The 14915-nt window shown below is 39.8% G+C and overlaps 1 protein-coding gene across 1 annotated transcript in view; it reads left to right on the plus strand.

The window, feature by feature from the left end:
- The first annotated feature begins 1854 nt into the window (after positions 1-1854).
- The window catches only part of LOC139745073 (nephrin-like), a 31241-nt gene continuing 18180 nt past the window's right edge, over positions 1855-14915 (plus strand). The window contains exons 1-7 of the mRNA XM_071655530.1: positions 1855-2050; positions 7048-7185; positions 8193-8387; positions 10877-11011; positions 11550-11659; positions 12473-12653; positions 13427-13507. Coding sequence (XP_071511631.1) covers positions 1855-2050; positions 7048-7185; positions 8193-8387; positions 10877-11011; positions 11550-11659; positions 12473-12653; positions 13427-13507 — 1036 coding nt within the window. The remainder of the gene's footprint in view (positions 2051-7047; positions 7186-8192; positions 8388-10876; positions 11012-11549; positions 11660-12472; positions 12654-13426; positions 13508-14915) is intronic.

Here is a 14915-nt window from a genome sequence, read left to right on the forward strand (position 1 = left end):
AGTTTGGTATTCTTTGCATGCCCCCCCCCCCCCTTCTGTGTTCATCACATTATTATCTGGGAGTCTGATCTATTTTCATTTGGATGTATTAAATTAAAGCTGCACCCTTTTGAACTGACTTCTGCTTCCACTGGCAAAAAAATGCTGGCTCCTGTTTGTTGATGGTAGAAATCCATCTTGACTTTCTCCATTCATAGCAATCATGTAATGAAATGGGCGCACAAAGAACTGTAAATGACTCTCACCATTCTCCATTATGTGGGTCGCCCTTCTCAGAACGCAGGGAAAATATCTGCAGGTGCTTACTGAAGGGATAATTATGTGTGCACTACCTGTTACAAATTCTCCAATTTGGAGTTTGTAGTCTGACCTCTCCCCACCCTAAATCTCCCAAATCTGGTGTCGGGTTCCTGCCCAGGAATTTATTAAAACCTTGAAAATTGCCCTGGGGTCAAATCTCCGTCTCTCCTTTCATTGGCCCATCCCTCAAGGAGTTTTTTCCTGGTGTTGGTGTTGAAATCTGAAGGTGTTTAACCCTATGGTTACCACAAAAGAAGTTTATCATTCACTTTGGCATCAAGCTTGAGTGAAGCTGGTTATGCGGTTAAAGGGTGTGCACAGTTCTGGTTGAGGTGAGGATTTAGCTTTTAATGTTTTGCGAGATATTCAGAAACCACTCTTGAGATGGCAAACAGCATGCAATTCTAAGGGGTATCAAAAGTTTATTTGATGAAAATCGGTTTTGAAATGGCTGAGATACCCCAAAACAAGGTAAAACGAAGAGATCCTAATAAAAGGCTTGGCCTGTTGTCTTTTATTATTGTTGCTCTTTTTTTTTTATTACACATCTCAGTCTTTTGAAAACCAATTTTCATCAAATACAATGTAAACATTGAATCCTTCTTGAAATTACATGCTCTTTCATATTTCATAAGAGGTTTCTCATTATCGCACTGTAGGAATGTTATAGTAAACCTGAATCCTCCCCTCAACCAGTCCTGTACACTAGTCCCTTTAAAACCTGTATCCCCATCTCAATCAAAACTGCACTGTAGGCCTATACCATCCCTTTAAAGTGAGTATCAATAAAGTGAGTATCATCAAAGTTCACATCGATGTTTGTGAACCAGAATGCCAGCTGCAGTCACACAATTCCATCTTAGTGACTCAAATTGCACTAGAGTTGAAATTCATCTCAGAGTTGTACTCCAAAGTGGAGGATTATATATCTGAAATATTAGATATGAGAGTAATTGAAGCAAAATGTATGAATCAAAAGCAAAATTTGAATAGTGTACATGTAGGCCTACTTCTCTGCTCTTACAGGATTTGAAACTGGTCCACTTTTGAAATGCAATCAGATCACTTCCTCTCTTAATTTCAATGGGAGCAATGCAACGAGCCAGTTTTTTAGGCCTACATACAGTTACTGAGTGTAATGAGATTTTTGCACCCTGTTACAATTTTAATACACACCTGTGAGTGTACAATAAATGTAGGTACACTTGTACGTGTAGTGACAGTTTCAGAAACTATTGACTTTGCTGTTGTGTTTACTGTAAAACATATTCGCGGCATGAATTTTTCGCGAATTGGAGCCGATGGCCTTTTTTGCGGCATGAAATTTTTACGAACTGCCACTGGCATTCGATGCATTTAGTGTAGACAAGAACTTTCACGTGCATTTTAATTTCGCGAATCTTGGCGCTCGCGTAATTCACGAAATTAAAATGCAAGCGAAAATTCCTCGTTTTACAGTACTGTGAGGACATGAATAATTTTTTGTGTAATGCATGCATACTGTTGATGATGTTAACTGGCATGCCATGTTCATTCACGTTTTGCATCCTATACATGTGTACATGTCCTGCAGTAAATTGCCAGCAGAGCTTTGCCACTACACCAGTGAACACCAGCGTGGTGGCAGGCCAGGACGTCACCCTCCAGTGTGCCGTGGACAGCCTCCAGGGCACCATCCTCTGGTCCAAAGATGACACCATGCTGGGGTCCAACAGGCAGCTACCGGGGTACGACAGGTACTCGGTCACAGGTAAAGGCAGCAGTTGTGTGTGTGTGTGTGTGTGTGTGTGTGTGTATGTGTATGTGTGTGTATGGAATTTGGTGTTTGGTGTTTGGTGTTTTATATACTGTAAACACACAAATTTTCGCAGTGCATTGATGTTCGCGCATTTCGTGCTACTTTTTTGCGATAGGGATTTCTAAAACCAGCAAAAATATCTTTACTATTTTCTCTGCACATTTTGAATGGGTTGACAATCATGCAGCTCAATTCAAGAACTTGAGAATATGTTTTTGAGGCGCTCAGCACGAAAAAATGATCAGGCAAAGATATGGACGTGTATGTAGTACAATGTAGGTGTGTGTGTTGGTACACGATATCTTGTTTGTATCTGTCTTTGCTCTTTAATCTTTGTCTCTCTTTATGTTACATTTCTATGTATTATAACATGTTTTTGTTTTGTTTTGGTTTTTTTTTTGTTTATTTTGCTTATAAAAGGGAAACTCACCCCAAATATCTACACTGGATGTGGATGTAGTGAATGCCGATATACGAAGTACACCTGTATACAAGGTCTACACGTCAATGAAACTGGACAAAAATTGGACAGTCATGTTTTCATTTTTGTAGTGCATAACAAAGGAGCACTTGACTCTACACCTTTTCAGAATGCAGGGCAGTGATATTGCCCATAAAACATTTGTCAGGAACAGGAATTTGTGCTTCTCATGGTTCCGTGACATTTGCTCCTGAGGCATTTGTCCCATGAACTATCTGCACGCTATTGAACCTAAACATAAATTCTACTCACTAACATAACAGTGCACTATTAAACCCTAATCCTAATTGTCTCATCAAACTAAGCCTGAAACCCTATCACAACCCTACTCCTATTAAGTCCTAGGAGAAAATACGACCGAAGCAATTGTCATAGTAGTGAATGTCATGTCACTGCTTTTCATAGACAGTGAGAAGTTCCCGACTTCTGTTATTTTCTCTGTATATCATTGCCATACTGTATTACACATCATGAAATGTTTTAGTCTTTGTATCTAGTGATGGTTGCACCAAACCTGAAAAAAGAAGAGGAATTTTAGAAGAAGAACAAAAACCCCCAACAACAACAACGATGACGGTGCACATCTTCACATAATTTTATGTAGTAGTTTGACAGCGTCTAAAAAAAACCCCAAGCATCTAGGACCTACAATCTGCAGAATGTAGGGTTCCCTCACCCAACCATTTTTTTTTTTTTAAAGGAAACCAAAACCCAAAGAGAATGTGAATTGAGTGAAAGCAGCAACATTTGTAGAACACATCAGTGAAGTTTTGAGGAAAATTGGGCAATTGATGCAAAAGTTATGAATTTTTATACCCCCGCCAAACGAAGTTTGAAGGGGGTATATAGGAATCAGCGGACGGTCGGTCGGGCAGTCGGGCGGTCGGGCGGGCGGTCGGTCGGGCGGTCGGTCGGGCGGTCGGGCGGGCGGTTGGTCGGGCGGTCGGTCCGTTGCAAATCTTGCGTCGCGAACTACTTCCTCAGTTTTCAACCGATTCCCATAAAACTTGGCACAGATGTGTGCCTTGGTTTGTAGATGTGCAAGACGTATTTTTTGACAGTACCCAAAAGTACGTTGCCATGGTAACGGCATATTATGGGCAAAAATGGTTACAAATCTTGCGTCGCGAACTCCTCCCACAGTTTTTGATCAATTTTTATGAAATTAGGTACAGATGTTCATCTGAATATGTTAATGTGCAAGACACATATTTCCGCAGTGGCAAAAAGTGCGTTGCCATGGTAACGGCATGTTATTGGTAAAATATAGGGCAAAATGCTTCATGGCAAAACTGCTTCATCAGTGTTCTTCCAATTCTCATGGAATTCATATTGAATGTTTGTCTTAGGATATAGGTCAGCATGACACATTTCTTGACAGTGACAAAAAGTATGTTGCCATGGTAACAGCTCACATATTATGAGCCAAAATGATGGAAAATTTTGTGTTGCAAACTACTTCCTCAGTTTTTGCCCAATTTCCATGAAACTTGGTACAGATGTGTGCCTTTGGTTGTAGATGTGCAAGACGCATTTTTTGACAGTACCCGAAAGTAGGTTGCCATGGTAACGGCATATTAATGGCAGAAGATCAAGGAAAGATCTTGCAGATTTAACTACTTCCTCAGTTTTTTGACCAAAGCTTATGAAATGTGGCACACACCTTGATCTTGATGGGAAGATGTGGAAGACATATTTTTCGGACGTGTCGGAAGCTGCGTTGCCATGGTAACGGCATATAAATGGCAGAAGATCAAGGAAAGATCTTGCGGATTGAACTACTTCCTCTGTATTCGACTGAAGCTCATGAAATGTGGCACACACATTGGTCTTGGTGGGAAGATGTGCAAGACATATTTTTTGGACATGTCGGAAGCTGCGTTGCCATGGTAACGGCATATTAATGGTGGAAGATCAAGGAAAGATCTTGTGGATTGAACTACTTCCTCAGTTTTTGACAAAAGCTTATGAAATGTGGCACACACAATAGTCTTGGTGAGAAGATGTGCAAGACATATTTTTTGGACGTGTCGGAAGCTGCGTTGCCATGGTAACGGCATTTAAATGGCAGAAGATCAAGGAAAGATCATTCCTTGGGTAAGACTGTCGTTATGGGGCGGGGGTATTAATCACCTTAAGTGATATTTCTAGTTCAAGTTTTGATATTGGAACCGCTGGATGAGGAGATTACTAGAAGTTTTGATGTCATGTGTGGATAAAGAAAATATAAAGGAATTCCACCAAAAAAAAAAAATCATTTTTTATGAAAATTACATATTCCACCAACTTGAGACTGACATATAAGTAGGCCTAAGGGTTGTAATTGTTCCCTCTGCTTTCTGAAAGTGGTTAGTCAAGCGCTCTTTCATTATGCTAGAAAATGACGTGAAAGCATGTTGAATTTTCTTTATATTTTCTTTATAATTGTTGTCCACACATGATGCCATAAACTCAAGTACAGAAGTCTCCTCATCCAGCGGTTCCAACACCAAAACTTAAAAAATTTATAACTTTTGCATCGATTGTCCACTTTTCCTCAAATATTCACTGATGTGTTCTACTAATGTTACTGCTTTCACTCAATCCACATTTCTCTTTGGGTTTTGGTTTCCTTTAAATTGTTATTTCTTGGGTAGGGGAATCAGAATGCATGCAATGTCCTTGATGACATATGTGTAGTGCAGGGGGATGTTTACCACTTCTCCATGCTTGTCTAGTGTTGAATAGAGGGTTAACTGCTCTGCCCTTCCAGGGAAGGAAAAAAAATGAACCCTGAGTGAACTTGTGATATATGACCTCCCCCATCCTTGATGCCCAAGTCTGATGGTATGTCAAGGTAGCGCGTCTCTCCCACTAAGGTTTGCACACTTGCCCAGTTCTTGCTGTTTTTGTTTTTGTTGTTGTTGTTGTGTTTTCTACTCTGTTAAAAAAAGAGAAAAGAGGAAAGTGGGAGGGAGCGAGAGCTCTAGAGAGATTGATGGACAGAAAGGAAGATCATAGATTTATGGGTTAAAGGTCTTGTTTACCTTTGGGAGCAGTGATTTAAAAAATGTTCAAGATATCACATTTGATGCATATGTGTAGGCCTGTTGTATCACAAGACATCCTACCATATAAGATGTTTGCAATGAAATCTAAAATATAAGGAGATATCAGTATTTTCCTCAATAAACCATAACTATAGACGGTTTATTCGGGAAACATTTGTATTATAACTATCGTTCACATTTTGTGTTTTCAACAATACTTAATATTGATTATTTGGATTTAAATTTTTACAGTGGTTGTTTCTGTCCCTAACTCACATTAGAACTATAAAAAGCACTAATGTTGGGTTTTTGTTTCATCTGCAAATCGTAAATTTACATTTGAGTAGACATTGTTTCTTGAACAAGGCACAATTTCGCAGAAAAAAGTTTGTAAGGCAAAAAATTTATCTTCTTTTTTTTCTTCCTATTTATCTGTCTATTGTTTGTAATGTTACTAATATTTCTTTTTGTTTTTGTTTTGTTTTTGTTTTTGTTTTTGTTTTTGTTTCTTGTTTTTTGTTTTTTGTTTGTTTGTTTGTTTGTTTGTTTGTTTGTTTGTTTGTTTTTTGCTGTTATAAAGTATACACAGGCCAGAATAACATTACATTGAGCAGCACTCGGTACATGTCTGGTATTATGCCACACATTCTTACATCCTGAGCTGTAACATGAAACTCGGCCAGTCAGTTGAGAAGGGAAAGCAATCCCATGTAAAGCCCCACAGCTCAGTTCTTATTGGCCAGTAGGGAAATTAACTGGTTCCTTGGAGAGATTTTTCTTATTTGCTGGCATTCCATGAATATAACAATTGTATGCTCTTGTTCGTGGAGAGGAACAGCAAAAGGAAAACCTCTTTAAAGGGATGGTATACAGTGTAATTTTGGTTGAGATAGGGATGCAGGTTTTAACCTTTCGTGAGATAATTAGAAACCACAAATTGTCAGGGGGAGAGCATACAATTCTAAGAGGAATGAAAAGTTTTGATATTTGATGAAAGTCAGTTTTGAAATGGGTGAGATATCAAAAAATAGAGCAAGACAAAGTGGTCCTGATAAAAGGTTGGAGAATGGGATCCACCTTTTTTTTTTCTTTGAATATTTTGTCGGGTTATATTAAAAAAAAGAGAGAAATAACTGTAAATGATTTTGAAAAGATTCTAGGGCTCTCTTTATCTTTTCAGAGAAGTAACTCTTGTAGTTTCTGTACCAGATTAGAATCTGAACCACAGTCTTTATACACTAGGTCTATCAAACCTTGATTTACTTTCTTTCTGAATAAAATTTTGATTGAACAAGCTATGTATATCATGAATCTCATGAAGCACAAAGAGTACCAGTAAATAAATTTCTGTGCATTCTGTTTCAAACATATGGCCCTAAATTTACAGCCAGTATCTGATCTGATTGTCTGGAGATATTCTGTTCTGTCCCAAACTGCAGGTAACGAAAACCAAGAGGGTAATCTCCATGTGGAGCGGGCGGAGCTTGCCGATGACGCGGAGTACCGATGTCACGTGACGGCCACGGATGCCACGCACCAGAGTCTGCGATCGGACTCTGCTGCCATTATCGTTCAAAGTGAGTTACACTAAAAATATTCACCAAAAAGATAAGCGCATTCTCTCATGCAATATTTGGATTTAATGATTTTCCAGATTTTCGATGTTCTCTTTTCATTGAGAGGTTTTCCCTTAGACCATGCAATAGTTGCCCACATTGTAGACTAAAGACCCTCCTTGTACATGTACAGTCTAATGCAAAGTTTTTTTAAACATTTATAGTAACAATTTCGGTGAGGAATAACCAACAGTATAATGTAAATTTCTATGAGGAAGAGGGAAACATTGTGATGAAATGTTAAAGGATTTTTTTATTGAGCTGGACTTTACAATTTCATTTTTTGTGAGGTAATGAGAAACTGCTTTATGAAATATGAAAAAGTATACAATTCTAAAAGGAAATCAAAATTTCTTTGATGAAAAACAGTTTTGAAAGGGTTTAGAAAACCAACAACAAAGTAGTCCTAAAGTTGGGGCCCAACTTTTATTAGGACCATTTTGTTTTTGAATACCACAGCCATTTCAAAAGCAAATTTTTATCAAATAAACCACTTACAGAATGTGAAAGAGTGCACAATTTTAAGAGGAATTCAAAGTTTATTTGATGAAAATTGATTTCAAAATGACTGAGATGTCCAAAAACAAAGTGGTCCTAGTAAAAGATGGGACCCACCTTTCTTAGGATCGCTTTGCTTTGGGGTAGTTTTTGTTATATTTTGAGTTTAATACATATTAGTATATACACGTAGTATGTTAAGTTATATACAGATTTGATACTGCAAATTTGATGTTGGTATTGTATTATTATTATGTGTTTATTTGTACGGTTCATGCAGGGCCTCCAAGAACAACAGTGTTTAACCCACTGACGGAGCCACCCTGTGAAAATAAAACATATGAATACACGTGTAAATGAATAAATCTCAGTTTCAGTACCTAAGTTTTCTAGGACGTCTTTTGTCAGACCCTGAGCAGCAGAATGCACCGTCTCAGATTATGTGTGTTTTTTTCCCCTCCCTTTGCCAGTTCCTCCCGATGCGCCTGTGATTGACCAGTACGCGGAAGGTGCGGTCATCCAAGTCCGGCCCCCTGCGACGTTGGTCTTGCCGTGTCGGGCCAATAACGGCAAGCCAGCGGCCACCATTACCTGGCTGAAGGAAGGGGAGCCATTGCTGTATGTCTCGCCGGCAGTCTCCACATCACCAGCTGGGGACGCCTCTGGTAAGCTCTGTCCGATCAATTACTATATATCAATTCAGACGATTTCTCTCTATATTTTTTCTCCCTCTCCCTTTCTTCATTCCTTCCTTCATTTATATATTCATATATCCTTCCATTCATCTATCAATCCATTGATTCATTTATCCATCTATTTATTCATTCATTCATCAATCTTTCCATTGATTCATCCATCCAACCATCCATCCCTCCATCCATCCCTCCATCCAACCAACCAAACATCCATGGGATCCGTTTTTACATCCCTTCATCCATTTATCAATTCATCCATCCATCCTTTAATACATCCATCCATCTATCCTGATATCCATCCATCATCTATCCATTTATTTATTCATTCATTATCCGTCCATCTATCCATCTATCCTTACATGCATCCTTACATCTGTCCTTACATCCATCCGTCCATCCTTATATACAATGTACATCCATTCTTAAAGGACAAGTCCACCTTCATATTAATGTGTTTTGAGTGAATGCGACAATATTAGTAGGACACATCACTGAAAGTTTTGGGAAAATCGGATTTCGTTCAAAAATTATGATTTTTTAACCCGTTGAGGACGGGTCCTGAGTATACTCGGGCAGGGGTCTGTGGGAAACATGTGTTGTAGCAAAATCAGTCCGTCCTCTATGGGTTAAAATATCTGCACAGTTACTGCTGGATGAGAAGACTACCCAGTGTATGATGTCACATGCGTAAAACGATATAAGGAATATAAAAAGAGAATTTCACAAAACTTTACTTTTTGAATAAAGTCTATATTTTTTCGACTTGTTACTGATGAATGTTAAGGCAGGGCTCGACACTAACGGTGGCCCGGTGGCCCGGGGCCACCAAAAATGAAAGTCGGGCCACCAAATTTCAAAAAAGGGCAAATTTGGTGGCCCGTCTCGGGCCACCAAATTTTTTTGAAAAGTATGTCAATAAATTCGTAACTTTTTGCGCCAGAAATTAACAGTTAAATTTCTTTAAAGGATGGATGAAAAGGACTGAATGAGTGCCCGAGAGTGAGTGTTGCAAGTTTGTTGAAGTTTATTTATGAGTAGATATGTCCAACTTCTAGTTCTTACTATCATAAAACTTAAATATTTGACTCATTAAAAGCAAAGGACTTTTAATGTTTTTTATTGTTTCTTTTTTCGGGACACCAAATTTTTCTCTCGGGCCACCAAAAATTTGAAATTTAGGATTTTGGTGGCCCCATCGGGCCACCAAACAAAAAAGTTAGTGTCGAGCCATGGTTAAGGGTAATATTATTCCCCCTGCCTTTTGAAAGAGAGATGTCAAGTATTCTTTTGTTATGTGAGAAAAGTGAAAATATATTTAATTTTCTTTATTCTTTCTTTATATAGTTGTACACATGTGACATCACAAGGTATGGTAGTCTTCTCATCCAGCCGTGACTGAGCAGAAACTTCAAAAATTCATAACTTTCGAACGGATTTTCCAATTTTCCTCAAACTCTCACTGATGTGTTCTACTATTGTTGCTGCATTATATTCACTCAACCCATGTCTATGAAGGTGAACTTGTCCTTTAATAAATCCATCTATCCATCCATTCATCTTTACATCCATCCATCCATCCATCTATCCATCCATACATACATCCATCCTCACACCCACCACACGTTCTCCTGTGTGAACATATCTGTCGCCTACAACTGTATCTGTCCATTCCTCTCAAAATATACAAGTATGTACCAGTACACCAATACATCTTAACTATTAATCTACCAATTCGTCATATCAAATTCTCTGTTATTGCAGGTGATTGACAAATTGCCCTATATTGACATATATTCAAAGCACCGAATTAATCAGTGTTTAGTTGTATTCACGATGAAAATCATAAGTCGATGTAGTGGAAGGGCAATTTGTCAGTCAGTTGCAGTAAAAACAACTTGATGCAAGAACTTCATTAATTTGACTAAAAGTGCAGTATCTGCTGCATGCTGTATAAGGATTAGAACCAGCACTGGCTGTCGGATGGAAACCGTGTGGTCTAGTGGATAGGACACCTGTCCAGGATGAGGAGGTCACAGGTTAAGTTCTGCCTGAGTATATATCGCCGCTGGGGCGATAAGACCTCGTATCTACAAAATGTCAAATGTTCAGGAGAGCCAAAAAACATGGCGGCCAAAGCACTGTGGAGAATGGGCTAGCCTTTCCTTTGACATGCCGTGGTGGCTTCATTTTTGGAGTAAGACAGTTGGGATTTGGACAGGACATCACTTAACTCATTATTTGACCATTAATCCAAAAAACTCATTTTCAGCAAAATTGCAGATACAAGGTCTTATCACCCCAATGACGATATATGTTCAGCATTTTTTATCTTGGCTACTTTTTAACACTGATTAATTCGGTGCTTATTCATAGGTCAATGTAGAGCAATTCGGTGCAATAAAAACTGGACGCAAACATTTCATTAATTTGAATGAGGTCTCTCTTCTCCCCGCTCCTAGGTAAAAAGGTCAATACGGTCAGCACCTTGACCCTTAACCCTGAGAAGGAGGACAACGGATTGTCCTTCTCCTGCCAGGTCACTCACCCCGCCCTGCCGTCAGCTCTCCTCACCAACGTCACTTTGAATGTCCTCTGTAAGTCTGATTACTTTCCTCTCAGATTCATTCATTCCAGCGTATGTGGCACAATGTGACTGGGTGATAGCATTTCCTGACTTTTTCTAGTCACCTGGGGCGAAAGTATTGTACATGGGGTAAGAATCTTTCATCCGATTTCTTGTTTTGGTAAGTAGGTGGAGACCACTTTACTGGGCCAGCACCCTTCTCTTTCATGCGATGAATGAATGAAGTTGAATTATCAGATATAGCAGAATAAAATCTTTCCAACTATACCTCACTTGTTACGGTTAACAAGGAATATTCTTGAAGTTATTAGGCAAACACAGCTGCATCTCCACAAATATCCTAAAATTAAGCAGGAATAGAGTTATCTCATTTCGTGATCAAACTCCTCACATAAAAGGTTTGATGTTTTTTCCATCCTTGTAGCATGTGACAGGGTTTGTTAGCAAGGACCGTGATCATGATCATTATCCTCACGGTAGAGAAACAGAAAATGAAACAACCGTACATCATGTTTTTGCCTCGTTGTCTTCTCTTGAATTTGGAGCAGTTCCTCCCTTGCCACCTCTCATCACTGGCTACTCGGCAGGTACCATTGTCAGGAAGGGGGAAGTGCTGACGTTGAGGTGCACCTCCAGGGGTGGAAATCCCCTGGCTGAGGTGAGGAAGATCCTTTGAATGCAGCCCAAAGAGGTGTAGTAGGTACTAGAGTGCTAACTTGCAATGTGCCCTGAGGTCCGTTTCATGAAGTCATCACATAAAAGCCTTTAAAATCTCAAAATGGTCAAAATTGCTCATACACGTACAATTTGTATGTAGTCATGAGAGATTTTCAAAGAGAAGTGAAATCCCTTTCACGAAGCCTCTCATAAGTGTATCATATGAGCAAAAAGTCTCTCTGAAAACTTTCATGAAACCTTTCTTTCTTTCTTTCTTTCTTTCTTTCTTTCTTTCTTTCTTTTCTTTTCTTTCTTTTTCTTTCTTTTGTTTGTTCTTTCTTTCTTTCTTTCTTTCTTTCTGCTTCAGTCCAAGGAAGGGTTATTCTTATTTTTTTAGGGTTGTTTCATTTTTTATGAGCAATAAATTCTGTCATTGTGATATCCATGGATCTTCTGTAGGCATTCTTCTAGAACTTGATTTGTCACTGTTACATTGTACAAAAATAGGATTGCTGAGGTCATTAAAGGGTGTACATGTATTAGTTCTGTCTCATCAAGACTATTACTGTTGTTGTCCGTGTGTAGTTATTGCTGCAACGTCTTGCAAGTGGCTGATTGTCTCCGTGGCTGCTACCATATTGTTGTAGCGTACAATAGTGGCAAACCTTTCTATGGTGAACAGTATTGTATGAACGTGATGCAGTTGCTCCAAGTTGCATGTTGTCTAGTGGTATGATGTTTCTCCACAAAAGTTGGGTAGCCTAAAAACAGCACGTGCAGTTACAAGAAGAGACTGGTGACCCTTTTCTCACAGGTTTACTGGTATAGAAATGGTGAGAAGCTGGACTATTCCTACAGAACAGATGGGGTCAGTGCCTACAACGTCCTCCCCCTGACGGTGGAGTACGGCGACAACAATGCCATCTACCTTTGCCGTGCAACTAGCGTTGTGCTCGAGGAGCCAATGAGCACGCAGATCCAGCTCACTGTCAACTGTGAGTTGCCTAGCAACCCTCTCCCCCAATTGATTTTCTCGTACCTCTAACTCCATGTAGGCATGGCGGGTGCACGTCACGAGACCAACACCCACGAGTCATACAGCCCTCAAGTCATACAGCTCACAAGTCATACAGCCCATGAGTTCGACACTAAGCCAACAAGGCCCACGAGACTGACACATAATGCGCCGTGTTGTATCTTTCGAACTCGTGGGCTGTTTCTACCTAGTGTCGAACTCATGGGCTGTATGATTCGTGAGCTGTATGACTTATGGACCTGTTTTCAGTGTCGAACTCGTGGGCTGTATGGCTCGTTGGTGTCGGTCTAGTGGGATGACCCCGGCATGGCAACCCACCCTACTCTTTCTTCCAACTTTCTCCCTGCCTCTCCTTGGCTTCATTCGTTATTTCCCAACCATCAAACAATGTGCCTCGAGCACTTTTTTTTTTCTTTCAGTTTTTAGTCGAGAGTTGCATTGCAATAAGACACTGAAGGAGATTCTACTGTAGTAACATAGATTATTTCATATACTGTATGTGCACACACAGTATCATATTCCCTTTTACATTCTACCAAATGTTCATATGATTTATTGATTGTAGTGCAATGCGAAAAAAAAAGTTCATAACACTGATAGTAAATAGTACTTTCTTTTGAAGGTATTGGCTGCATTTTCTATATCAGAAGCATCACTGTATTGCCAGATGGGAGTTGTTGAAATGAATTCACACGTGTTGTCTATACTTTCCCATCTTTTTTTCTGGTACAGTTGCTCCGGCTTTTGTCAACATCACAGGCCATGAGAACATGGTGAGGTCTGGAGCTACAGTGACACTGACCTGCACTTCAGGTATGATGCTGACTTAGCCATTGAAGGGATGGCATAGTTATACCCCCGCCAAACGAAGTTTGAAGGGGGTATATAGGAATCAGCGGACGGTCGGGCGGTCGGGCGGTCGGTCGGGCGGTCGGGCGGTCGGTCCGTTGCAAATCTTGCGTCGCGAACTACTTCCTCAGTTTTCAACCGATTCCCATAAAACTTGGCACAGATGTGTGCCTTGGGTTGTAGATGTGCAAGACGTATTTTTTGACAGTACCCAAAAGTATGTTGCCATGGTAACGGCATATTATGGGCAAAAATGGGTACAAATCTTGCGTCGCGAACTCCTCCCACAGTTTTTGATCAATTTTTATGAAATTAGGTACAGATGTTCATCTGAATATGTTAATGTGCAAGACACATATTTCAGCAGTGGCAAAAAGTGCGTTGCCATGGTAACGGCATGTTATTGGTAAAATATAGGGCAAAATGCTTCATGGCAAAACTGCTTCATCAGTGTTCTTCCAATTCTCATGGAATTCATATTGAATGTTTGTCTTAGGATATAGGTCAGCATGACACATTTCTTGACAGTGACAAAAAGTATGTTGCCATGGTAACAGCTCACATATTATGAGCCAAAATGATGGAAAATTTTGTGTTGCAAACTACTTCCTCAGTTTTTGCCCAATTTCCATGAAACTTGGTACAGATGTGTGCCTTTGGTTGTAGATGTGCAAGACGCATTTTTTGACAGTACCCGAAAGTAGGTTGCCATGGTAACGGCATATTAATGGCAGAAGATCAAGGAAAGATCTTGCGGATTTAACTACTTCCTCAGTTTTTTGACCAAAGCTTATGAAATGTGGCACACACCTTGATCTTGGTGGGAAGATGTGGAAGACATATTTTTCGGACGTGTCGGAAGCTGCGTTGCCATGGTAACAGCATATAAATGGCAGAAGATCAAGGAAAGATCTTGCGGATTGAACTACTTCCTCTGTATTTGACTGAAGCTCATGAAATGTGGCACACACATTGGTCTTGGTGGGAAGATGTGCAAGACATATTTTTTGGACATGTCGGAAGCTGCGTTGCCATGGTAACGGCATATTAATGGTGGAAGATCAAGGAAAGATCTTGTGGATTGAACTACTTCCTCAGTTTTTGACAAAAGCTTATGAAATGTGGCACACACAATAGTCTTGGTGGGAAGATGTGCAAGACATTTTTCAGACGTGTCGGAAGCTGCGTTGCCATGGTAACGGCATTTAAATGGTTGAAGATCAAGGAAAGATCATTCCTTGGGTAAGACTGTCGTCACGGGGTGGGGGTATTAATCACCTTAAGTGATATTTCTAGTTTTAATTGAGATGGGGACTCATCTTTTAACTTTTTCTGAGATGATTTTGTAGGATTCAGGATTCAAGAATGTACA

Source organism: Diadema antillarum, unplaced genomic scaffold (assembly GCF_040938485.1).
Source record: "Diadema antillarum isolate AM-2024a unplaced genomic scaffold, OU_Dant_1.0 scf00000004, whole genome shotgun sequence".
In the NCBI taxonomy this organism is placed as follows: Eukaryota; Metazoa; Echinodermata; class Echinoidea; order Diadematoida; family Diadematidae; genus Diadema; species Diadema antillarum.